This window comes from Oncorhynchus mykiss, chromosome 6 (genome assembly GCF_057628025.1).
Source record: "Oncorhynchus mykiss isolate SJ-2025 chromosome 6, ASM5762802v1, whole genome shotgun sequence".
Lineage (NCBI taxonomy): Eukaryota > Metazoa > Chordata > Actinopteri > Salmoniformes > Salmonidae > Oncorhynchus > Oncorhynchus mykiss.
Genome location: NC_143027.1, coordinates 73,102,733 through 73,128,436, shown reverse-complemented (window position 1 = coordinate 73,128,436; position 25,704 = coordinate 73,102,733). Strand labels below are relative to the sequence as shown.

The 25,704-nt window shown below is 45.6% G+C and overlaps 1 protein-coding gene across 51 annotated transcripts in view; it reads right to left on the bottom strand.

Annotated features, from left to right (window-relative positions):
* The window catches only part of LOC100136290 (SOX-LZ), a 200,174-nt gene that overhangs the window by 105,065 nt on the left and 69,405 nt on the right, over positions 1-25,704 (bottom strand). For all 51 annotated transcript variants that reach the window (XM_036979115.2, XM_090236762.1, XM_090236763.1 and 48 more), the window contains 1 exon segment: positions 22,227-22,437. In XM_036979115.2, coding sequence (XP_036835010.1) covers positions 22,227-22,437 — 211 coding nt within the window.

Below are 25,704 nucleotides of genomic sequence, written 5' to 3'. Positions count from 1 at the left end.
TTCATCAGAATACTCGTTAGTGTCATATTAAGATGTGAGCAGTAGGTGCACAGTGTTCATTTTTAGACAGCGCTTGTAACAAATCATACAACTATCACACCTCATTGGTCTTGTAATCAAAACCAGATATGTTTCATAGGAAAAGGTAGAATATTCAAATCCAGGTGATTTATATTGAAGATCTTAAAACCAACACCATGTTTATAGTGTAGGTTGCATTGCGGCTGACAATATCAGTGGGTTTTTGTCTATCTTTGTGTGGATAGAGATACCAAAGTCCTCAGAAAGTGGAATAATGTAGTTGGCTTGTCATTGAAAAAAGCTTAAATGAAGATAAATGAAGAGTCCCACTGAGCTTATTTTCTATTTTCCTAAAGGGGACTCTTAAAATATCTCCCTCTCTCTTTCTCCCTCTTTTCCTCCCTCTCTTTCTCCCTCTCTCCTCTGAGATAAAATGCTGTACAGCTCTGGAGCAGCCCATTGAGACAGGATGAGAATGGAATGAAAACAATAGCTCTTATCAGACTCTTATTTACATTTTCCCAGCGTCCCCGCGGCAGACAGCTCAGCTTGTCACTGAGCCCGGCCGGCCCCACTGGACCTGTACCAACTTCCTCCGTCCTCCGGCCCCGCCGATACCACAGGCCCCTGGGGACCCTGGCCTGGCAGCAACCCCCACTGCTCTGCCACTAGCACAGATAGCAACATACGAGACAAAACTACTCCAGAATGTTTCCGGAATGTGTTCCCCTGGAGGAGGAAGTGGGGAGCGGGCCCAGCTCCCTAAGACTGTCTGTTCTTCCTCATTGTGTGTTCTCTAGGGCTTTACGGAGCTGGATACAGGCCCCGCCCTGTCTCCACTTCTTCCAAGTTTCTTGCTCGTTTCCTAGCGTCACCATGTTGCAATGTAAAGCCTGCCAATGACCTGATACTGCCAACTACAATATGTTTCTATCTACTATCTCCATTGTGATCTGGTACATAGCTTGTTCATGCAGCTATCCTGTAATCTGTCTGATGTGGGTGAAAAGTCAGAGGGATTGAGACACCTAGAGCAAAGATGAGCTGACTACATTAGACTTAGTCTTTCACTACATTCAAACAAGAACTAATGGTGCTCATAAATCTGAACAAAGGGATGTTTCTGGGCTAGTGTTTGGTATAAACAGGGCTTTCAGCACCTGGCACTGAGCACTGCCAGAATCCCATGTTGAACAGAAACCACAACAGTGTAACCCTAAGAGGCAGGTAAGCACTGCTGACAATCTCACCCCCAGCCTCTTTAGAAGATAAAATAAATAAAAGCTAATCTCTCTGTCTCTCTCAAACATTTTAAAGCAACCATTTATAAAGCTGAATTAGTGTTTTATTGAGCATATTGTAATAAGTTACTGTTAATAAAGTGAGTGCAAGCTGGTCATAAAGACTTCTGCATGTGCCAAGCTGAGGGAAAGTTGTTAACTAATTTATTGTTTTATTGCGGCCCTAAACAGAGTGGTTCAATCAGAGTATCATCGGATGCACCGCACGGTTAAGTTCCAATCACCAAGAGGAAAACACAGACGGCACAAATAAATACACTAACAAGCCAATCAAACCTTGTCAATTTGGATTTGAAATGGTCCGTAAAAATAATATCTTAATGATTCATGATTCATGTTGTTATCTACTTGGGAAATGACTTTAACGATTGGCATTGGGGTATCAACCAAGAACACATTAAATAAAGCCACGTGAGGCACATTAAATAGGTAACCTCGTGTCTCATATTCTCTGTGTGTTTTATCATACTGTCGGAAGGATAGACTGAGTGAGTTATACCGGTAGGTCTCTTCCCAGGCATCATGAGACTGTGTTTTTCTCCCTGCGGGGGCAGTCGTCTCTGGGTGTCCTCCTGTCTGTCTCCCTGTCGGCCCGGTGGCCCTATGCCAACACATCTGTCCCTCCCTCCGCTCCGTGCCCTCACCTCCCTGCCTGCCTGCAGCCTGGGGCCCACTCACTCACTCACTCACTCACTCACTCACACACCTATTGTAATCCCTCAACAGGAAGAAGCGATTCCCCTCATCAATCCTCCTCAACACTGAGACCCAGGCAGGACAGCGAGAGAGATCCTGAAGGATGACAACACAACACTGACCCGGCCAGGAATCCAGCCAATCAGCCAGCATCCCACTCTCTGTCTGTCCACCTATCACTGCTGCTGCTTCAACAAACATACAGTAACTGCCACTGACAGTAGGCTTTATTTCTCTGGCTATGATATTCTCTATACAAATACTGTATGTGACTAGTGGCTGCTAGTGGAGTGTTTGTTTTGCTCTAAGTGACGGCTCATTGTGGTGGAGGATGGAGAGAGAGCTATCTGTGAGAGTCACAGGAGTCTCAGCATCAGCCCTGTATACAGTATTAGTGGTTAGAGCCTCCGGGGGAAACAAGCCATTACTAAATCAATGATCAACTGACATTGGCCATATAAATGATTTCCTCCTCAGTACGGCAAAGCCTTATAAACAGAGGCTGCGGGTTGGATGGAGGATAGCTTTTATTAAGGGCCCAGCGAGAGGCAGCGTTTTAGAGTACGAGTGCTCTCAGTGAGCTAGCTAGAGGACTCGCTGAGTTGGAGGACACACTTGTACAAATAGTGGTAGTTAGGTTCATAATTATCTTCAGTGAACTTTTAGAGTGCTTTTAATAATATTGGCAAAAAGAAAGGATCCTAGACTGAAAGCGTTAGGCTGAAGCTATAGGTGTACAAATATGTCAAGGTTAGGAGAATAAAGCAGGTTGCGTTCAATTTGGTGAGGGCAACAAGTCAATTTGAAACTATTCTTCTCCACTCTAAATGAAAATACCACATTCTATTATCTTTTTAACTCAGGGCTGAATTTGTAACCCTGAGAATCGCTCAGTCAGTCCTAGTCAGACAATATGAATCCCGTTCTCCAGTCTCTTCTCTCCCCAATCTACCTCACTCTGTATGGACCCGTTCCCCAGTCTCTCCTCTCCCCAATCTACCTCACTCTGTATGGACCCGTTCCCCAGTCTCTCCTCTCCCCAATCTACCTCACTCTGTATGGACCCATTCTCCAGTCTCTTCTCTCCCCAATCTACCTCACTCTGTATGGACCCGTTCCCCAGTCTCTCCTCTCCCCAATCTACCTCACTCTGTATGGACCCGTTCCCCAGTCTCTCCTCTCCCCAATCTACCTCACTCTGTATGGACCCATTCTCCAGTCTCTTCTCTCCCCAATCTACCTCACTCTGTATGGACCCGTTCCCCAGTCTCTTCTCTCCCCAATCTACCTCACTCTGTATGGACCCGTTCTCCAGTCTCTTCTCTCCCCAATCTACCTCACTCTGTATGGACCCATTCTCCAGTCTCTCCTCTCCCCAATCTACCTCACTCTGTATGGACCCGTTCTCCAGTCTCTTCTCTCCCCAATCTACCTCACTCTGTATGGACCCGTACTCCAGTCTCTTCTCTCCCCAATCTACCTCACTCTGTATGGACCCATTCTCCAGTCTCTTCTCTCCCCAATCTACCTCACTCTGTATGGACCTGTTCCCCAGTCTCTCCTCTCCCCAATCTACCTCACTCTGCATGGACCCGTTTTCCAGTCTCTTCTCTCCTCAATCTACCTCACTCTGCATGGACCCGTTCCCCAGTCTCTTCTTTCCCCAATCTACCTCACTCTGTATGGACCCGTTCCCCAGTCTCTACTCTACTCCACTCAGTACGGAAAACAAACTAAAAGTCAAGATTTACAAAAATATTCTCTCCAACTCTGAGGGAATCTTGTGAATATCTTAATCACAGAGGCAGTAAAAACAAGACCCCATCATCGCAGCAAATAAAACACAATAATTACAAGAAGCCGGCAGAAAAGTGAAACGCAGTGAGAAAACATGTTTTGTCATTCCACCGGTAGTTCCAGAGACAACAGCTGTTGGATGAGGAATGCAGATCCTCCTGAAGTCTCCATAATCATGGCCTTATTGAAGGGAGGACAAAAAGGGCACTAATTGCAAGGGAGCAATCTAAACGTAATAGGTTACACACTCCCGGGCGGCATTGCACAATGCAAACGCTAAAGAGAGGAGAGAGAGAAAAAACAACACTATTCTGTGTACAACAGTGGCATCGTTGCTCATTTTCAGGCAATTACCTTGCCTCCTTGTCAACAGTTTTAATAACCTCTATCATTTCCACAAGACTTTTTGCTTCAGTTAAATAATTTCAGCTCTTTAATATGCAAATGAAGCCGTTGGCATGCATGGGTGAAGAGGCCTGGCTCCTTGAGATGTGCCAGTACATTGTGGAGCACCTGCACCTCGGGAAAGGCTTGATTTAATTGACACCTAATACTATTCATTATTCCACTTGGTGAGCATCCCTGTTAGTCACCTGTAGGCTCCCCTATAGACACCATCCCAGCTTGCCAACAGCCACTATAAATAGAACACAACCAGCCTGGGATATTCTGCAACCCAGGCTCATGGAGGAACCCCTCACACACCCTTATGTCCTTACACACTCACGTCCGTAAGCCTGAGGGGTGGGGCCTGGGCTCTCTGTTACAGGTCAGGGGTCATTGGAAGATTTTGCTAACGACATGAGGATAACGTTAAACAATCCCTGGCCTGTGCACACACACACTTAAAGGGACCTTGAGAGCCTAAAGGTCCACCTGGATGTACTAAACCAGAAGACATTCAACTAAATCAGAGGGCAAAAGCTGCAATCCTCATGTACAGTGGTATGTGTGTGTGTAACCTAGACCTAAACATAGACCTAAACCTAAATCTCCAGGCAGCTTTTACGAAATGTGTATTTGTAATAACCTGCTGTAGGTTAATAGGAGAAATGTCCTGGTTAGCCAGGGGCTGTTAGTGCTGAGGTAACCACTCGTCCTGCTTTCTCTTTATCCATAGGAGCCGAGGTGCTAAGCCTACAGCAGTGACCCAGCCATTCCAGGCTCTGGTATCCAGTACCCGCCCACGGCTCCACAGCTGACCTCTAAATAGGACACGTGTCTATCAAGCATACTGTATAATAATTAACCGTCCCCAAGAGGCTTCACCTCTTGAGCAGGGCAACACGTGACCTCTCCCAATCCATTTTACTGTGGAACTTTGTGGCAATCAGCCTTGAATTATTAAAGTGAGCAGTGAGCAATGATCAATTCATGCATCCCTGGCCCGTCGTCCACGAAGCAGTACTTCAGCAGAAACTACACAGAGAACACTGGGAAATGCTTCCAGACAATGAACATAAATGTGAAATATGTCAGGCCTGATATGTCAATAATGATAACTGTTAAGCCTGAGGCGAAGCTAATCCAAAGGAAATGCTAGTAGAGGACGTGGGTGAACATGCTAAAGCCCAGTTAGATTCCCTCCTTCATTAAGTGTGTAAAAGCGTGAGATTTCTGCACTCTCTCCATCCTGTCTAGACCAGAGGGACTGGCTGGGGAGCAGCATCTGGCCAGCCTGCGTACATGGAGAAGAGTGCCAGCTACCTTGCCCCCTAGGAGTGGGTCTCTGTGCAGCCTGTTATGAGATAGTGGTGACCATATGAAAGAACTGTGTGTGAATTATAAATGTGAGCCGGTCCACAGGAGAAGAGAGGAGAGGCAGGCAGTGAACACCTCAGTACTGCCAGCCAGCAATCTGAAAGGGCCCCTGGCCAGAGAAGGGCTTGGATGCCGCTTAAAACACAACCCTAAAGCTCTCTTATCAAAATTAAGGAGAGAGAGAAAATACGAAGTTGAAATAAGAAAAAAGAAAGTAGCAAGAAGCTAGGAAGTATGCAACTCAAGGAACCTGGAGAAGGAAGAGGGGGGAAAATCCAATCAAAACTTAGTGAGGGGAGATGAGGAGCCAAGATAAACCAGGACTCAGAGCCCCCAAAACTGCAATCTCCTCTTAAGCCGGAGAGTGGCAGCTGGCAGAACAGCTGGTGAATAGGATTAATGTCAGAAGAATGAAATAAAACTCAACATATGTCCGAGCCTGAGGTGTTGGGACTGTGCGTGATTGTGCCCCCGATGGATGCCATGTGTGCAGCTGGAAGGAGCCAGCCGCTGTGCTCTGCTGTGCCGTGCTGCTCCACTGTGCTCCAGACTCCAGCTCCTCTCTCTCTCTCTCCACCCCACAAGGTCACTTTTAACAACTACCACCATTAAATGCTTGGATAGCAAAATGTACTTTTTCTCGCCCCCTCTCCACCTCTCTCCGCCCTATTAAGGCAGCTGAGGCTGTTGCTATACTACATTTCTACATTGCTAATAATTTAATTAAAATTTGTATTAATGTGTAACATAAAGACATCAGTAGGGTTCACAGCTTGTTCCAGGACGTTCGAGGTACAGTAATTGGAAAGTTTAAGACATAATTTTTCTGGTATTTCTACGTTTATAGAAATAACTGAAAAGCAAAGAAATAATCAAATGTTTACCTCCTTCAAAGAGACTGCCTTGAACCATAAAAGAGCACGTTGAATACCTTCTAAAGTCACACAGCCTATACCTACACCGCAACGTTGATCAACTGATAATGAAGGCTTATTCAGATAGGAAACCAAACAATAAGAACATGTAATGAACACCTTGCTGAAATGAAGTAGAGACAGCTTAAATCACACATTATGATGAACATAAAAATAAGCAAGTCTGTCTTAGGAGGTAAATAAATGAAAAGAAAAATGACACGAAGGAAGAGAGGAGGGCGTCTGCTTCAAACTTCAGCCCGTGCTGATGAGGGTCTCAACACTGTGAAGATGAGCATTACAAGGGAGATGTAGACTTAATTAGAATTTATAATTTCCATTTGATGTCGGTAATCATTAGGGTCCACACACTGTAATAAATTATAATAATTTCACACAAGAATTAAATTACTGGGTACCTTGCAGTGGAGACGATTTTTGTTGGGTACCCTGCAATCTAACTGTCAGATAGAAACTCTGCTGCTAATCAATGCTCCAAAACATTCCCATTTATTCATCTGTGTTAAATGAATAGAAGTGTGTGGATAACGCTGCTTACTGTGATCATGGCCGCTCAATGGGTTTTACTAAATGAATGTGTGCCTGAGACTGTACAAGGACAAAAAAATACTCATCGGATCCACATGAATGATTCAAATGTGCAGTGAAGCCAAGTGTCTGGCATAGCCCCCCCAAACTTTATTTTATCTTAAACGTTTAGAGGCAACGCCGATGTGCTTCACAGATTACTCTGCATTATACACAGAATGTAAATGCTGCCTTAATTAAAAAAAGAAGAGATACTAAAGTGAAAAAAGGAAGACTTTACAAGCATGGTAATAGTGATATAATGTTATATATGGGACCATATAAGGTATCTTTTTAAAGTTTTGTAAATTAGCAAACATTTCTAAAAAACTGTTTAACTTCATCATTATGGGGTATTGTGTGTAGATTGCTGAGGAATCTTATTTATTTAATCCATTTTAGAATAAGGCTGCAATGTAACAAATGTGGAAAAAGTCAAGGGGTCTGAATACTTTCCAAAGGCACTGTAAATGTTCAAATAAAACTTTACTTTGTCTAATTAAGGGGCGACTATTTGCTATTGCAGTCTGTGACATTCTCAGTTTCTACCAAGCAGCAATTAAAGATGTTTATGAACCAGCTCTGTTTACTGGGATGTCAGAGTTCAGGATGTGCACACATTGCTCTGTGGACGGCGAGTCCAAAGGTCACTATTTTTAGATGACGACCTCCATTCTCTAACCTATACCACACACACACACACACACACACACGCACACGCACACACACACACACACACACACACACACACACACACACACACACACACACACACACACACACACACACACACACACACACACACACACACACACATAGCCTCAAACCGTCTGATATGTTTTAGTTTATAAAGTAATTGAGCCATGATCTGAACATCTGGTACAGTGCCAGAATATTAAATTGGTTAAGGCTAAGCAGCACTGCATGTACAAATGTTCTCATATTCAAGGGCTCAACCAGTTTTTGTATTGAATATCTCTATCTCTGAGACTGAACACAATAGACATTTATGATGCTAGGCCAGCCAGACCAGGGAGAATTAGGATGATGAAGTAACCATGGTACTTCAAAGGTTAAGAATTCCAATTTCTAGGAAGTCCCCTTCGCTGGCCCACAGCTAAACGTCTCAATGCACTATTGTTCCAAAATGGTTCTGCAACAATGGGAGCCGTATTTTCCTTTGAAACAAGCCATCCCCTTTCTCTGGGAAACAGAGCCACACGGACTGAGACAAGCTGTGCAAGGATGGAAGAATTCAGATCTCATGTGAGGCTGAGCTCATTGCCCAGCCATGACTTTAACAAAAAGTTAACAACAGAAGTCTTACGGCAGCCGCCATGAAGCCAACTGGCACCCAGGAGAGAACTACAAACAGGCAGGAAGAGTGAGAGAGAAGAGGGGAGGGGAAGAGGGGAGGAGAACATGGATGGAGAAAGTGGGGTGCCTCAACACACAAATCACTAATTGCAGCATTATGATAAGTGGTACTGAGTTAGAGGAAAATGTCATTCCAGCACAGCGATCATTAATTATAATCCAAACTCATAACTTGAACCTATCATTGGAACTTCATGACACGTAATGGATGCCAGGGTCTTAAAACATATTAACCACTCGACCTCCGCAGGCTTAAAATTATATCGGGGGCACTCCCAACGAGAGATGGTTTTCGCCGAATAATTATAATCATCAGCACTCAAGCTTTCCAGCGCAATAAAACATGTTCCTATCCGTTTCTTCTGACATCCTAATCTCATCTGTTGGCACATGTGAAATGATATTGAACAGGGTGGGAGAGAACGAGAGTGAGGGCAGACATTTGTTTTATCACAAGTGATTAAACAGTCTCTCTGTTCAAGAGGCAGACATCAAAGTGGAGTGTAAAATATTCATGCTCACTGTTAGGTGGAAAACAATGCAAATATGGTAATAGGCGTATCTGTGTAATCTGTCATGTCTGCATGTACCAAGGCAGATCTGCTAGCTGGATGGCTGACGTACCATAGTCTTATAAAACAACCATGCGATGTGCCCTGAAATCATTAGCAGGCCACAGGGGCCGTCTGTGCCCCATGGTGTGGGTTACATTGACACTATTTCCATCCCCGGTCAGATGACACCAGCTCTTTTGTCCAGTTATGTGTGGAGAATGCCTGGGAACCGAACGCCAAGGCTTGGACAGTGATACTGGGCAGAGACTTTCCCAGTATAACCCCTCACACACACACACACACAACCCTGTTCTAGTGTCCCACTGTCCATCCAACTGGCCCTCACTCCCCATCCCCCTCATCCCCAAGTTTCCCCCTGTCCTGGCAGAAGCTCTGTTGTGCCCATATCTACCCCGACCCCCCACCTTCCATCTCCCCCACCCTCCAGGTTGATTACGTAAAGCCTGTCCATGTCGGTCCCTGTTCTGCATAAAGGAGTCTGCTATTTCCAGATCCACAGCTCCAGCACAATGACAGATTTAAGAGCATTAATGGGCTCTGCCTTAGCATTCTGCCCTCACTGTAGCATTCCAAATACTGAGGGGTCACATAAAACAGCCAGGCTATTAAAGCTGCTGAAAGTGTAGTCTCCAGTACACTCCTATTCTATACAAGCTGTTATTCTACACTGTTTAGTCTTTTAGTCTGTTTAAAGTAACATTGAAATTCATAGAACAGAATACATAAATCTTCCATAGCTTCTCAATCATTTTTAAAAAGAATCAATATTTTTTAGTATAATTGAGTCCCAATCCATTAGGGTTGGCTGTACTATAGGTCTGGGCCAGAGCTGAGATCCAGCTGATGGGATGCACCTATGGGGAGTGTGTCTGAACACAAACAGTCCTCTGTAAGGCCCTGGCTGTGATTTGTCTCCCTAAGACACCCGTTTCCTCCTATCAGGGGGATCCTGTGCAGCCACTGGGCCAGCAACACAATGGGAGCGTTGTGCTCCTCAGGCGCAGGGGGACAGAGTCAACAGCTGAATCCCGGGAAGATGGCTCTTGGAATGCTTCACAGCAGTTGCTACTGTTGACTAATGGGAATATGAGAAGAGGGAAGGTGATCCCGATGCAGCGAAGAATGGCACACTGAAGAAGCAGCTGCTTGTTTTGTCATCTCAAAGAGGGAGAGCTCCACTTTAGACGGATCTAGCTACAACCCCCCCATGCTGTTCTTGTTCTGTCAGGACTCCCCTGTCTCTCCTAACTCCTAGGAGGCAGTCGTGATGTGGTGTGTATGGGTTCTGTTTGGACTGCATACTAAATCCATCGTTCAGAGAAGGCAAGCTGGAGCGTGAGAGTGGAGCGTGCTCCCTGTGCCCCACACTTAGCCATGTCATTTAGCTCTGGGCTCTGTTCACTGGCCTGTCAGCAGAGGGGCAGTGCTGTGGCAGGAGAGAGAGAGGGAGAGGGGAGGGGAGATGAGGGAGGAGTTTTTGGGGTGATAGAGGAAGGGGAGGAGTAGCAGAGCTGGTATCTTTTGGTAAAAGTTCACATGTCAGGCTGGCAGGCTGCCCGCGGCGTACAGCCGAAAAATCTATTTAACGTCTGCTTCACAGGGTGACAAGAGGTTTGATTGGCAGAGTGCAGAGAGCAGCTTTTGATCATGTGTCCTAACAAGTGATTCCAGCTCATGTCTCTTCAGCCTGAACAGCTCCACATTACCTATTCAAACAAAAGTGACAGACCAGAGCACTGCTCCACAGGGCTGGCAGGCCACGCCATGGGCCAAGAATGAACACAGGCACACAGAGAGAGAGAGAGAGAGAGAGAGAGACACACACACAGAGAGAGAGAGAGAGAAAGAGAGAGAGAGAGAGAGAGAGAGAGAGAGAGAGAGATGCATACAGAGAGAGAGAGAGAAAGACACACAGAGAGAGAGAGAGAGAGAGAGAGAGAGAGAGAGACACACAGAGAGAGAGAAAGACACACACACATACAGTGCATTCGGGAAAGTATTCAGACCCGTTGACATTTTCCACATTTTGTTTACGTTATAGCTTTATTCTAAAATTGATTAAATAGTCCCCCCCCCCCCCCCTCATCAATCTACACACAATACCCCATAATGACAAACAGGTTTTTAGAAATATTTGCTCATTTATAAAAAATAAAAACCCTTTACTCAGTATTTTGTTGAAGCACCTTTGGCAGTGATTACAGCCTTGAGTCTTCTTGTGTATGACGCTATAAGCTTGGCACACCTGTATTTGGGGAGTTTCTCCCATTCTTCTGTGCAGAACCTCTCAAGCTCTGTCAGGTTGGGGAGCATCACTGCACAGCTATTTTCAGGTCTCTCCAGAGATGTTTGATCAGGATCATGTCTGGGCTCTGGTTGAGCCACTGAAGGACATTCAGAGACTTGGCCCGAAGCCAATCCTGCGTTGTCTTGGCTGTGTGAACCTTCGCCCCAGTCTGAGGTCCTGAGAGCTCTGGAGCAGGTTTTCATCAAGGATCTCTCAGGAATTTGCTCCGTTCATCTTTCCCTCGATCCTGACTAATCTCCAAGTCCCTGCCGCTGAAAAACATCCCCATAGCATAATGCTATCACCACCATGCTTCACCGTGGGGATGGTACCAGGTTTGGCCGGGAGGCCAGCTCTAGGAAGAATCTTGATGGTTCCAAACTTCTTCCATTTAAGAATGATGGAAGCCACTGTGTTCTTGGGGACCTTCAATGCTGCAGGATTTTTTTGGTACCTGTTTTGGTATCTGTACCTCGACACAATCCTGTCTTGGAGCTCTATGGAAAATTCCTTCAACCTCATGGCTTGGTTTTTGCACTGTCAACTGTGGGACCTTATATAGACAGGTGTGTGTCTTTCCAAACCATGTCCAATCAATTGAATTTACCTCAGGTGTAAACAGTTGTAAAAACATCTCAAGGATGATCAGCAGAAACAGGATGCACCTGAGCTCAATTTCGAGTCTCATAGCAAACGGTTTCAGTTAAAAAATTTTAATTTAATCATATTTTTAATTGTCACATGTGTTGAATACAACGGGTGTAGACTTTACCGTGAAATACTTGCTTAAGAGCCCTTACCAAAATTGAGTAAAAAAAGTTAGCAAAAAATTCTACAAATGTAAATAGTATCACAAGAGGAATAAAAAACACAAGAATGGAGCTATACGCAGGGAGTACCACACACACACACACACACATACACTCAGAGGGAGGCACAAACACAAAACCACTAAAATCCTCAAACAAACACAAATACAACAGCCACTGATCAAATATGTCACTTGTATCAATATAAGCAGGTTGTTGGAGTCAGATAGACAGAAGAGAAGGACAATTATTAAAGGAGAAGACAAGAAGATGGAGCGCGAGTGGAAAGAAGAGGAAGAGAGAAACTAGCGGTTGTCTGATGTTTGGGGGACTGGGGAGAGGATAGTAGAGGAGAGCTAAGTGTTTGAAGCGCGCCTCAAAACCTGCAGGTTCACCTCGGCTAGCAGCCAACACATTAAAAAGGCGACTGGGTCTCCAGCCTCATTGCATATGCATGGAGTCAGAGGCTCACGCCACAGATCATTATAACAAAGATTCCTATTAATTAGGTGGGATTAAACAGAGCCAGACGACAGGGCAGCTGGATAGAGGGGAGAGGGAACGAGAGAGAGAGCTTGTCATACTATATTATTTCTTAAGCAAACCTTTAAGTGAATCGTAACAACACAACCAGATACTGTAGTCATGAATGAAAATGCTTTTCCACAAGAAATACTGAGCATGACTAATAACAATGTATTACGCATATAGTTCAAACGGTACAAATCACCTGTAGCCAATTTTACAGTGAGCTTCCATGGCTGAGACAGCAGGATTGTGGCAGAGACGGTGTTAGGACTAAGTCATGAGTTCATCACTATTAATCAGGCCAAAGGCTTGAAGCTGATCCTATTCTCTTCCAAAGCTTTCCCCATCCCTGAATCTCATTACACACCCTGTCGTAATAGAGGATAATGACCCTGCCCTTCCTTAGCACACAATGCTGATTACAAACTCAAACTCACACTGCAGCACTGCCACAGACACTGGGATAACACATAGCCCAGAGACGGATTACAACTACAAGTAGAGGGATGGAGGGAGGGAGAGAGAGAGAGAGAGAGAGATGGGGGAGCGAGAGAGAGAGAGCGATGGGGAGCGAGAGAGAGAGAGAGAGCGAAAGAGAGAGAGAGAGAGAGAGATGGGGGAGCGAGAGAGAGAGAGAGAGAGAGAGATGGGGAAGCGAGAGAGAGAGAGAGCGAAAGAGAGAGAGTGAAAGAGAGAGAGAGAGAGAGAGAGAGAGAGAGAGAGAGAGAGAGAGAGGGGAAGAGGGAGATGGGGGAGCGAGAGAGAGAGCGAGAGAGCGAGAGAGAGAGAGAGTTTACTGTTCATTTTTATTGTTTATTTCACTTTTGTATATTATCTACCTCACTTGCTTTGGAAAAGTTAACACGTTTCCCACGCTAATAAAGCCCCTAGAGAGAGCGATGGGAGAGATATATATACTGATTGGCATTACATAGAGTATGACTGATATTGAGAATCATACATTCAGATCACCCAACTAAACAGCACGATTTGACCACTCATGTTACACAGTGGAGGCCATCTGCTGCTGACGTGTGTGATCTCTTTCAAAATCCTTCTACCTCAGAGAGGAAGGCTGTGATTTGGTGAACTGTCTCTGTGGATGAAGGTGCTGTGGCTTCCCACTGGTATGGTAATTAGTCAATAGGCCTTGCTGTGGTCCAGGTGCACTGCTAACCAGATACTCTGACTGACACGGCTAGCTTCTGTTGGCCATAGCCTGGCTCCTGTGAACCATAGTGTGGAGTGTGGACCTCCTCTCAGCTCCAAGGAGGTTGGGTTACTGCCTTGGGGAGAAGTCCTCACCCTTTCACATTAACAACTGTTCATAGTGTCACAGGTCACCCAGGGTTGCATGTTACCCTCTGAGACAGAACCTCCAGCATGCACACCAGTTCCCAGGGGGAACAGGACATCCCAACTCAATGGGGAGCGACCTCTCCTTCTCACTTCTTCTCCACAGACACACTCGAGTCATCACAGGAACACTGTGAGATAATGTGTACTGTTATACAGGCCAACCACCAGGTTGAACTGTAAAAGCAGTCCCGTTACATCAGAATATAGATGTTATGTACTGCAATCTCTAGTACAACCTGAAATCTAAAAAGCCTTGTGTATTTTTTCCATAAGGGAACATAGACCTTGTAACGGTCATCGTTGCATGAAGAAGGTGTGGACCAAGGTGCAAGGTGTTCATTATTTTATTTAACTGAACACTGAAATAACAAAAATAAGAAAGAGAACAAGCGAAAACAAACCAGCTCTGTCTGATGCAGACACAAAAACAGAAAATAACTACCCACAAAAACCCAGTGGGAAAAAGCTACCTAAGTATGGTTCTCAATCAGAGACAACGATAGACAGCTGCCTCTAATTGAGAACCACAAGGCCAAACAACAAAGAAATACAAAACATAGAAAATGAACATAGAATGCCCACCCTAGTCACACCCTGGCCTAACCAAAATAGAGAATAAAAGCCTCTCTATGGTCAGGGCGTGACAGACCTAGAACATGTTTCAATATCCCAGGTCAGTGTTGGGATTAGGGTTAGCCTGCAGCCCTGCCACACTCCTGCCTGAAACATGTCATTCAGTCTCGCCGGCCTTTAAACATGGATTAAAATATAACAAGCTTTTAGCAGCAGCTAGAACTACTCCTGGCAAGACGACACTGCTGGCTAAACTGGCACAGGCAGAGATCTGGCGATGCCCAGGCAAAAAGGGGACGTTTGTGCGTGCATGCCTGTGTGTTGACATTCCCTGATGCAAGCAGCAAGTCTCTGTAACAGAGTACACTACAAAGAAGGAGACGAATATCTGACCGGCTTGAGTGCATCACTTTCTGACATGCCTCCGTGCACAGAAATTGCATTGTGCTCGACAGGCCACCGATAAAGAATGAAAACATGTCTCGGCATGCCACTCAATGCACAATAGAAAGAGACATTAGGAATTCATTAACTGCACGCAAATCCAATCCAGAGCTGGTTGTGCTGGCAAGGATTTGACCTGTCTGTATAGAGCCCAAAGGAACAGGCTAAAACCTAACAAACACAACTATCACCTGTCCTTGTCTTGGGGACAACACAGTGTTGACTCCCTATGACCATTATTCATACTTTAGTGCATCATAGGAAGCTGGTCTAATTGTGAATCCAACCAAGGTCACCTTGGATCTTCATAATGGAGGCCATTTTTCTTTTTCCCTTAATACCTTATACTGACATTTTTAACTCTTGACAAGTGGTGTCTGGAAAGCTCTCCATAAATAATGCATTTACAATACCTAGTAAATAAACATTGGGCACAATCGTTAGCCCTCCTGGCCACTGAGTCTAATAGAGCTTTTACAGCTAAGGTGGCTATTCAGCTTAATGCAGTCCTCACTGCTGGGAGGACATTTCATTCATTAGCGCAGTCACAAGCACTTAGAGCACTTTAAGGACCAGTGACAGAGAGGACATAGCAGGGGTGGGAGGGCGGTAGAGCCGATGAGTATGGCCACTGTGGCGGGTTCAGGCACAGAGCACTGAGATGGCAGCCCAGTTAGGCAAAGTTGCGGTCAACTTAGGTCTGATTGGATTTGAGGGCAGCGAACCCTGACGACGATATACATTTAATCAACGTTTTGTTGGGGGACTGAAAGAGGCATGGCCGGCTGGCGGAAGGAGACTCTGTCATCGTCTGTTAGGACTGCTCTCTGTCCCAGTCCACAGCTTTACCGTCGCTCAGTAGCAAATATGGCCTCTGGACTAGCACAACGTCACGCAATTATCTAAATGACACTTTCTGACTCATTCATCACTGAATCTAAGAGGATATACAAAGTCCAGTTTAAACAACTTCAATGTTAATGGTGTAGTAACAAGTGTCTACATTGTAATAGGTGAAACAGAGAGGATTCTCATGCCCTCTACCATTAAGGTCAGCAAGCTCAGTCTTGATCCATCATCACAATGAGATGAGATTCCTGACCAGGGACATAACAGGGAGGACTCAGTCAGAATAATGGCAGCAGATGGTGTCTAGCTCTGCTCTGAAGACTCCAGTGATCCAGACCAGTGGAGGGACTAAAGCAGGGTGGATTAGGAGGAACAGTTGTCTCCATGATACTGTAGCTTAGATAAGTGATATATTTAGCTCATCGCTGCTTTGTCTTACATTAGCCAGGTCATTAAGGCAACAAATGGCTCTCCAACCTCCTGGTTTGCCTGTAATGGGTTAATCCTGCCCTTTCAAGATGCTCACAGAGGCTCTCTATAAACACTGACATAGATTATGAATGGTAACAACAGTTACCCGCCTGCCCTACACACTGTACTCTGTAATATCCCTTCTGATGTACAGCAATCACACAGTCATCTCTACTGATGGAATTAGTGTCAAGCGTCCATAAGGACACTGAATCTCTCCATTCCAGCAGCTTACAGACGACATATTGAACTTCGTGAGCCTCTTGTCTTGTTCTGTGTTCTCAGAAACTAATTTCCTCCAACAAGGGAGTTTATTTAGGTGGTGTTGATGCATGGTGCATGAGGCAGGGCCAGGCTCTTTTATTAACAGGAGATTAAAACAGCTGTACTGCACGTTGAAGCACTCTCTCCTCCCTGCGCTAACATACGGCCCTGGATTACCAGCTGCACTTGACCATTTAAATTACTGTAACAACCGGCCCTCACCAGCTGGGGCTCATTACCATAACGCCCGCCTTCGCCACAGAGGGCTCAGAGGAGTGCGCCCGCCGCGGAAAACAACCACATCAGAAACCAGAGACATATGAGAGATGTCCTCTGTGCCGAGGGAAAGGTATCATCTCTGGAAAAGTCAAGGGTATGAAACTAACGATACCATTAAGACAACAGGGCAAGAAATACTAGTTAAGACACTGTTTTTACTATTAAACACATAAGTCAACAATATAATAAATAATGAATCTGAAGAAATTATCGTAAATCTAATATCTAACATTGCTAAAAATCTAATATTGTTATTAGGAATATTAGAAATTGGGATGGAGATGGCTATCTACTGAATAATCCAGGATAGTTGATACTGTGCAAAGACCACCAAACAAACACTTTAGAAAAAAGAAAGCGGCAAATTATTTTTAAATAAATGGACGTCTAATTTATTCGTGTGATGTAGTGCTTAAGCTAAGAGTTCCCCAGACGCTGAATGAGACACCAGCGTTCCCAGGGGGCTCCAAGTCTGATTGAATACTACACTATACTACTAGTGTGGTGCTAATTAAGAATGGGGGAAATGTTGTAGCGGCTCTTTCAAACATGTGTTTTTCCGCTGTGCGTTCTTCTTACAGTCTGCAGTCTGGGGGAGAGAGTTGGGGGGTGACAGAAGGTTCTGTTGGGTACTGTGAGATACCATATAGGACTAGGGAGTGGAGGGTTACCATAGGGTGACAGAAGGTTCTGTTGGGTACTGTGAGATACCACATAGGACTAGGGAGTGGAGGGTTACCATAGGGTGACAGAAGGTTCTGTTGGGTACTGTGAGATACCATATAGGACTAGGGAGTGGAGGGTTACCATAGGGTGACAGAAGGTTCTGTTGGGTACTGTGAGATACCACATAGGACTAGGGAGTGGAGGGTTACCATAGGGTGACAGAAGGTTCTGTTGGGTACTGTGAGATACCATATAGGACTAGGGAGTGGAGGGTTACCATAGGGTGACAGAAAGTGCTGTTGGGTACTGTGAGATACCATATAGGACTAGGGAGTGGAGGGTTACCATAGGGTGACAGAAGGTTCTGTTGGGTACTGTGAGATACCACATAGGACTAGGGAGTGGAGGGTTACCATAGGGTGACAGAAAGTGCTGTTGTGGGGTACTGTGAGATACCATATAGGACTAGGGAGTGGAGGGTTACCATAGGGTGACAGAAGGTTCTGTTGGGTACTGTGAGATACCACATAGGACTAGGGAGTGGAGGGTTACCATAGGGTGACAGAAGGTTCTGTTGTGGGGTACTGTGAGATACCATATAGGACTAGGGAGTGGAGGGTTACCATAGGGTGACAGAAAGTGCTGTTGGGTACTGTGAGATACCATATAGGACTAGGGAGTGGAGGGTTACCATAGGGTGACAGAAGGTTCTGTTGGGTACTGTGAGATACCACATAGGACTAGGGAGTGGAGGGTTACCATAGGGTGACAGAAGGTTCTGTTGGGTACTGTGAGATACCACATAGGACTAGGGAGTGGAGGGTTACCATAGGGTGACAGAAGGTTCTGTTGTGGGGTACTGTGAGATACCATATAGGACGAGGGAGTGGAGGGTTACCATAGGGTGACAGAAGGTTCTGTTGGGTACTGTGAGATACCATATAGGACTAGGGAGTGGAGGGTGACAGAAGGTTCTGTTGGGTACTGTGAGATACCATATAGGACTAGGGAGTGGAGGGTGACAGAAGGTTCTGTTGGGTACTGTGAGATACCATATAGGACTAGGGAGTGGAGGGTTACCATAGGGTGACAGAAGGTTATGTTGGGTACTGTGAGATACCATATAGGACTAGGGAGTGGAGGGTGACAGAAGGTTCTGTTGGGTACTGTGAGATACCATATAGGACTAGGGAGTGGAGGGTTACCATAGGGTGACAGAAGGTTCTGTTGGGTACTGTGAGATACCACATAGGACTAGGGAGTGGAGGGTGACAGAAGGTTCTGTTGGGTACTGTGAGATACCATATAGGACTAGGGAGTGGAGGGTTACCATAGGGTGACAGAAGGTTCTGTTGGGTACTGTGAGATACCATATAGGACTAGGGAGTGGAGGGTGACAGAAGGTTATGTTGGGTACTGTGAGATACCATATAGGACTAGGGAGTGGAGGGTGACAGAAGGTTCTGTTGGGTACTGTGAGATACCATATAGGACTAGGGAGTGGAGGGTTACCATAGGGTGACAGAAGGTTCTGTTGGGTACTGTGAGATACCATATAGGACTAGGGAGTGGAGGGTGACAGAAAGTGCTGTGGGGTACTGTGAGATACCATATAGGACTAGGGAGTGGAGGGTTACCATAGGGTGGACAGAAGGTTCTGTTGGGTACTGTGAGATACCATATAGGACTAGGGAGTGGAAGGTTACCATAGGGTGACAGAAGGTTCTGTTGGGTACTGTGAGATACCATATAGGACTAGGGAGTGGAGGGTGACAGAAGGTTCTGTTGGGTACTGTGAGATACCATATAGGACTAGGGAGTGGAGGGTGACAGAAGGTTCTGTTGGGTACTGTGAGATACCATATAGGACTAGGGAGTGGAGGGTTACCATAGGGTGACAGAAGGTTCTGTTGGGTACTGTGAGATACCATATAGGACTAGGGAGTGGAGGGTTACCATAGGGTGACAGAAGGTTCTGTTGGGTACTGTGAGATACCATATAGGACTAGGGAGTGGAGGGTGACAGAAGGTTCTGTTGGGTACTGTGAGATACCATATAGGACTAGGGAGTGGAGGGTGACAGAAGGTTCTGTTGGGTACTGTGAGATACCATATAGGACTAGGGAGTGGAGGGTGACAGAAAGTGCTGTGGGGTACTGTGAGATACCATATAGGACTAGGGAGTGGAGGGTTACCATAGCGTGGACAGAAGGTTCTGTTGGGTACTGTGAGATACCATATAGGACTAGGGAGTGGAGGGTTACCATAGGGTGACAGAAGGTTCTGTTGGGTAGTGTGAGATACCATATAGGACTAGGGAGTGGAGGGTGACAGAAGGTTCCGTTGGGTACTGTGAGATACCATATAGGACTAGGGAGTGGAGGGTTACCATAGGGTGACAGAAGGTTCTGTTGGGTACTGTGAGATACCATATAGGACTAGGGAGTGGAGGGTGACAGAAGGTTCTGTTGGGTACTGTGAGATACCATATAGGACTAGGGAGTGGAGGGTGACAGAAGGTTCTGTTGGGTACTGTGAGATACCATATAGGACTAGGGAGTGGAGGGTTACCATAGGGTGACAGAAGGTTCTGTTGGGTACTGTGAGATACCAAATAGGACTAGGGAGTGGAGGGTGACAGAAGGTTCTGTTGGGTACTGTGAGATACCATATAGGACTAGGGAGTGGAGGGTTACCATAGGGTGACAGAAGGTTCTGTTGGGTACTGTGAGATACCATATAGGACTAGGGAGTGGAAGGTGACAGAAGGTTCTGTTGGGTACTGTGAGATACCATATAGGACTAGGGAGTGGAGGGTTACCATAGGGTGACAGAAAGTGCTGTTGTGGGGTACTGTGAGATACCATATAGGACTAGGGAGTGGAGGGTGACAGAAAGTGCTGTGGGGTACTGTGAGATACCACATAGGACTAGGGAGTGGAGGGTTACCATAGGGTGACAGAAGGTTCTGTTGGGTACTGTGAGATACCATATAGGACTAGGGAGTGGAGGGTTACCATAGGGTGACAGAAGGTTCTGTTGGGTACTGTGAGATACCATATAGGACTAGGGAGTGGAGGGTTACCATAGGGTGACAGAAGGTTCTGTTGGGTACTGTGAGATACCTTGTTAATGAGAGAGGTCAGAGGAGAATGTCCAGACTCATTCAAGCTAACAGAAAGGCAACAAATGCTCAAATAACAGCTGTTTAAAACAGTGGTGTGCAGAAGGGCATCTCTTAACGTACAACACCGTGAATAATTCAGGCTGTAGTGGAGGAAAAACGGGGTCCGACCCAGTACTAGATAGGCGAACCTAATAAAGCGGCCGGTGAGTGAACAGTAATGTCAAATCTGAAAACATGGTCTGGAAAAGTGGTACATGGGACCATAGAAACAGTGTCTGATAAAGAATGATGATGAAATATTACATCCATAGATAATGAAGTCCAATTGTTTCATGTTCCACGGTAATTGGTGTCAATGGATCTCGTTATCCTGAAACTTTCATGATCTTAACATGAAATATTGTTATTCAGTTTCCATAAAACTATGCATTAAGAGTAACGCAACAGTTACATATAATTTTGAGAAGTTGTATCAATTGATAGTTAGATCATTGTAATGAAATGAATAGACAGTCATCTCAGATGTAATGTGTGAATTTAATTTTGAAATGGTAATACTTTGATGTTAAGTTGTGTCATTTTGAACAGGTGATTTTAGTTCAATGAACAAATTATCTTAGCTTTATGTGTATTGTATCCAAGCAATTGGGAAAAGTGTTATTTTTGAAAAATGTGCATTTTAATCATTGGTTGTGAGTTTTGTGTCTAGAGTTTTGAAAAATGACATCAAGGTTCCGAAATTAGTGCCAAAGTGATTGTAAAAAACTGTAATAGCATGGACTAATTTTGTCTGTAGGTGCAGTCTTCTTTGACTGATGAATGCGTCCCTTAGTGAAGAGCTTTCTGTGTTGAAGAATATAAAGGTAATGTTCCTGGCATCAGGTCGGTGGCATGTGTTTTACGGCCTGACAGTTTGCCTTGGCAGTGGGGGGAGACCACACTTAAGCTGAGGTGTAGTGCCACCCACTCTTTGTCTCTGTGGAAAGGGTTCAGAACAAACTGGAAACACAGTCACGTCAGTCCTCCCTGCCTCTGTCTGTCTGTGTGTGTCTGTCTGTCTCTGTGTGTCTGGGTGTTTGTGTGTGTGTGTGTGTGTGTGTGTGTGTGTGTGTGTGTGTGTGTGTGTGTGTGTGTGTGTGTGTGTGTGTGTGTGTGTGTGTGTGTGTGTCTGGGTGTGTGTGTGTGTGTGTGTGTGTGTGTGTGTGTGTGTGTGTGTGTCTGGGTGTTTGTGTGTGTGTGTGTGTGTGTGTGTGTGTGTCTGGGTGTTTGTGTGTGTGTGTGTGTGTGTGTGTGTCTGGGTGTTTGTGTGTGTGTGTGTGTGTGTGTGTGTGTGTGTGTGTGTGTGTGTGTGTGTGTGTGTGTGTGTGTGTGTGTGTGTTTAATTAAAAGAGAGAGTGAGTGGGAAAGAAAAAACTAAAACGATAGAGAAAGAGAGAGGGAGGGAGAGGAAAAGTTTGAAGCCATTTGAAAAAGGAAGCATTCATTCACACTCCCTCACACACACATATGTACGCATACACACAGGTACTTAGTGTCCTACCATCTTGCTCTGACTTTGTCATCTCCTCCAGCTTCTTCTGCTTCAGTGTGTCCACCACGTCGGCCAGGCTTCCTTTGCGGCGCTCCGGAGTTCCGAACGCAGATCCGCTCAGCAGGTCGCCGCGCTCCCGGGCCCCCTCCTCAGGCTTGTGTGGGGAGGTTGAGTTATTCCGGAAGGAGTACAGGGAACATACTTTATTGCTGTCAGATTCCTGTAAGAAAACAGCAGTTGGGAGGGGATGGGGAAAGAGAAAGGGGGTTGGATTTAATCATTAGTATTTCCCTTTGTATTCTCTCTGTCTCTGAGTTTTATCGCTAGTTCTTTGGTGGCCCAGGGCGATTTGGCCATATCAAATGACTCCTCTCTGGCTTTCATACAACAACAGCTCCTATCAAATGATATCTGGCAAGTGAAAATAGTGTAGTGAAATGATGAGGGACACTTTCAGAGGGCATAGCCATAATGTGTGTGTGTGTGTGTGTGTGTGTGTGTGTGTGTGTGTGTGTGTGTGTGTGTGTGTGTGTGTGTGTGTGTGTGTGTGTGTGTGTGTGTGTGTGTGTGTGTGTGTGTGTGTGTGTGCGCGTGAGTGTATGCGTGTGCTCAGGCACTACTTTACCTCCGGAGAATCTACACAGAGAAACCTCCCAACTATAATTTCTTAAATTGCGTTTGAGTGTACATTTGTGTTGGGGTGAGTGCTGTGTAATTTGTTCATTTTCGAGCGGAGGCCTATTCTCAGCTGAGTGCTGCGGGCCATCGTAAATCTGTGTCCTGTCTCAGGCTGTTGTTGTTTTTCAGTCCCACCTGTGTGTGGTTTAGTATTTAACTAAGGGTCCTGTCTGAGACTGATGGCTGGGTGCTCTCTGTACACGGAAAAGGAGCAGGAAGAGAATGAGAGAGAGAGAGAGAGAGAGAGAGAGAGAGAGAGAGAGAGAGAGAGAGAGAGAGAGAGAACTTGGGTCATGGCTTCTCAGACACAAGGCTGTTTTAATTATAGCTTGCAGAGAGTGAGGAGACAAAAGGTAATTCTGCTGTCAAGAGTTGAACCCTTTTACCTCTGTGTATTCTCACATCTGCTCTGTGTGTCATGTATAACACTGCCTGATCTGTCATTTAACAAAAAAACAACACAATACCTTCAACACACACATAAAGGAGGAAGCCATTCTACTGAAGGACACACAGATAACGGTGAAAGTGAACAACCCAAGAAGAAAGGAACATCAAGAAGGTAGAATGTTGAGAAGTGGGTGGGATTTGCTGATATTCCCAAAGAACATGGAGTGATGTACAGTACACTGGGCATTCCTGTTGCAATCTTTTATCCAAGCTTAATATCCTCAGACAGGCAGAGGAGTCAGAGAAGTGGTTCGGTTCAGTACCAGGGCCCGGGGTGGAGCGGCAAGGTCTACACCCAGCACAGGGCGGGCAGGATGGGGGTGATTATGCAGGGGTGGCTGTGGCTATGCCAGGGCCAGTGGAGGGTGCTTGTGGGGAGTGGAGCGGCGCTGGGTTAATCAGCTGGCGCAGGTTCAGGGCACAGCCCACACAGACGCATGGCACAGCAGTGGAGTCAGGTAATCAGCAAAGGCAACACTTTCAGCCTTCTCGCCGTCTGCCTCTCTCCCCCCCCCCCTCTCTCTCTGTCAATCCCTCCTTCTCCCCTCTCACACTCCCTCTCCCATGTGCCATCTGTACCAAGTCAACTTGAGCTGACGGGATCTCGACACTTCACTTTTCCAATTTCAATGTTTACAATTTAATGGTAAAAAGTAATTGTCACACAGGGCCAAGGCCATGGCAATCCACAGCCAACTGTGATGTGACAATGGTGGGGAAAACGAATGTTGCTAGCTTTGAAGTACATTTGTGTTCGTCTTTTTATAATTAACCTCCAGACTTGTCATGGCCCCATGTTCTAGTCCTCCTTCCTTGGCCTCATGTCGCTCCTCAGTACGAAACCACAGCCTGACACCACCATCCATCTGATAGACTCTACTCAGACTAGAGCTTTGATACAACCCTTCAATTCACAAGGTCTCCACCATGTCTCGCTGTATTTTCTGTTCAACGCAGAACAATCAACCAGAACAAGATCATTTTACAGCTGGCTTACACAGCTGTCTTATAGGAAAGGTTTTTAATGTATAATAAAGGATTTATTGTGGCAACAGATGTTATATATATATTGGCTGGTTTTTCTCAAGTTAAAAAGGCAGCAAAAACTTTAGTTTTTCATATCTGGATAAAATAATAATAATTGAAGTAATGATCAACTGAAAAGGATTTGACATTATGCAAACTAAATGCAAGAATTTCCTCCCTCAGATCCAAAATGAATAGAATTAACTTTTATACGGATCCTTTCATTCTATCAAGAGGCTGTCGAGTGATTGCAGTGAGTAACAGGAGACAATGCACAAAACATTCTTTCAAATACTATTCTAATTACCTTCATCACTAACGGCCCTGTGATCCAATTAGAGCCTGTCAGAAGAGCGGACCACCTGAGCAATCTCCTGACTGTCATTTACATACTGGACGACAAGAACAGTGTCTCCAGACCGCCCAGCATCCTTAGAAAACAAGTCGGGACAAAGGGGCTGGGATGGGGCTGGGAGTGGGACGTGGGTGGGCAGGAGGAGTGGGGGGCAGCGACTCTCTCCCAGCAGCCACTGCAGTGTGGAGGGGTGGCCCCTGGAAGGCTACTTCAGAGCCCCTCTGGGTCTCTTTACTGCAGGCCCGTCTGTCACAAACAGCCACCTGCCTCCCCGGCTACAGCCCACAAGTGCCTCTGCTCTTCTCTCCTCCGCACACATCAAAGCAGCTCCACAGATTGTCTGGGGCCTGCTGCAGATGTACACAACAACACATATTGTGGGAGATGTTTCTTTGATGACAAAAATAATGCAGCCTGAAGAAGAAGCGTAGCAACATTCTGTTCTGTCTTAATTTATCAGACTGTGGTATTGAATTTTTATTGGGATGCTGTGTAGTGTAATACACGCTTTACTGTTGATGTCACTGGGTCTGTTCAGCCTAATAATAACCTGTAGCAGATTATAGTCGGTTTGGTGCTGCCTATCTGAGGGTCCCAGGGTCCCTACGGCTTCACAGTATTAGAGACAGTACCCGTGGCTGGGAGGAGGAGGCAGGGGCTGGGCATGTGAAGAGTTCCCTTTTACAAGCACAGAACAATGGGTGGCTGTTGAGCCTGTATCTTGGCCCCAGTGCATCCTGGTCCAGAGAGAGCCTCTAGTGAGGGAGTCAGGCGGCCTTGGGGGCTGAGGGGCCCGGGCAGGCCCTCTAGAACAGATACCCTCTCAGAGACTTTGTTCCACTGTCGTATTGTCTCCCTATTTATAGTTTCATCAAATCTGTGTGTGACGCTAAAATGCAACTCAATACGTTGTTGTCCTCTTCTTTTAGAGTGGGGAGGATCTCAACTCAATACGTTGTTGTCCTCTTCTTTTAGAGT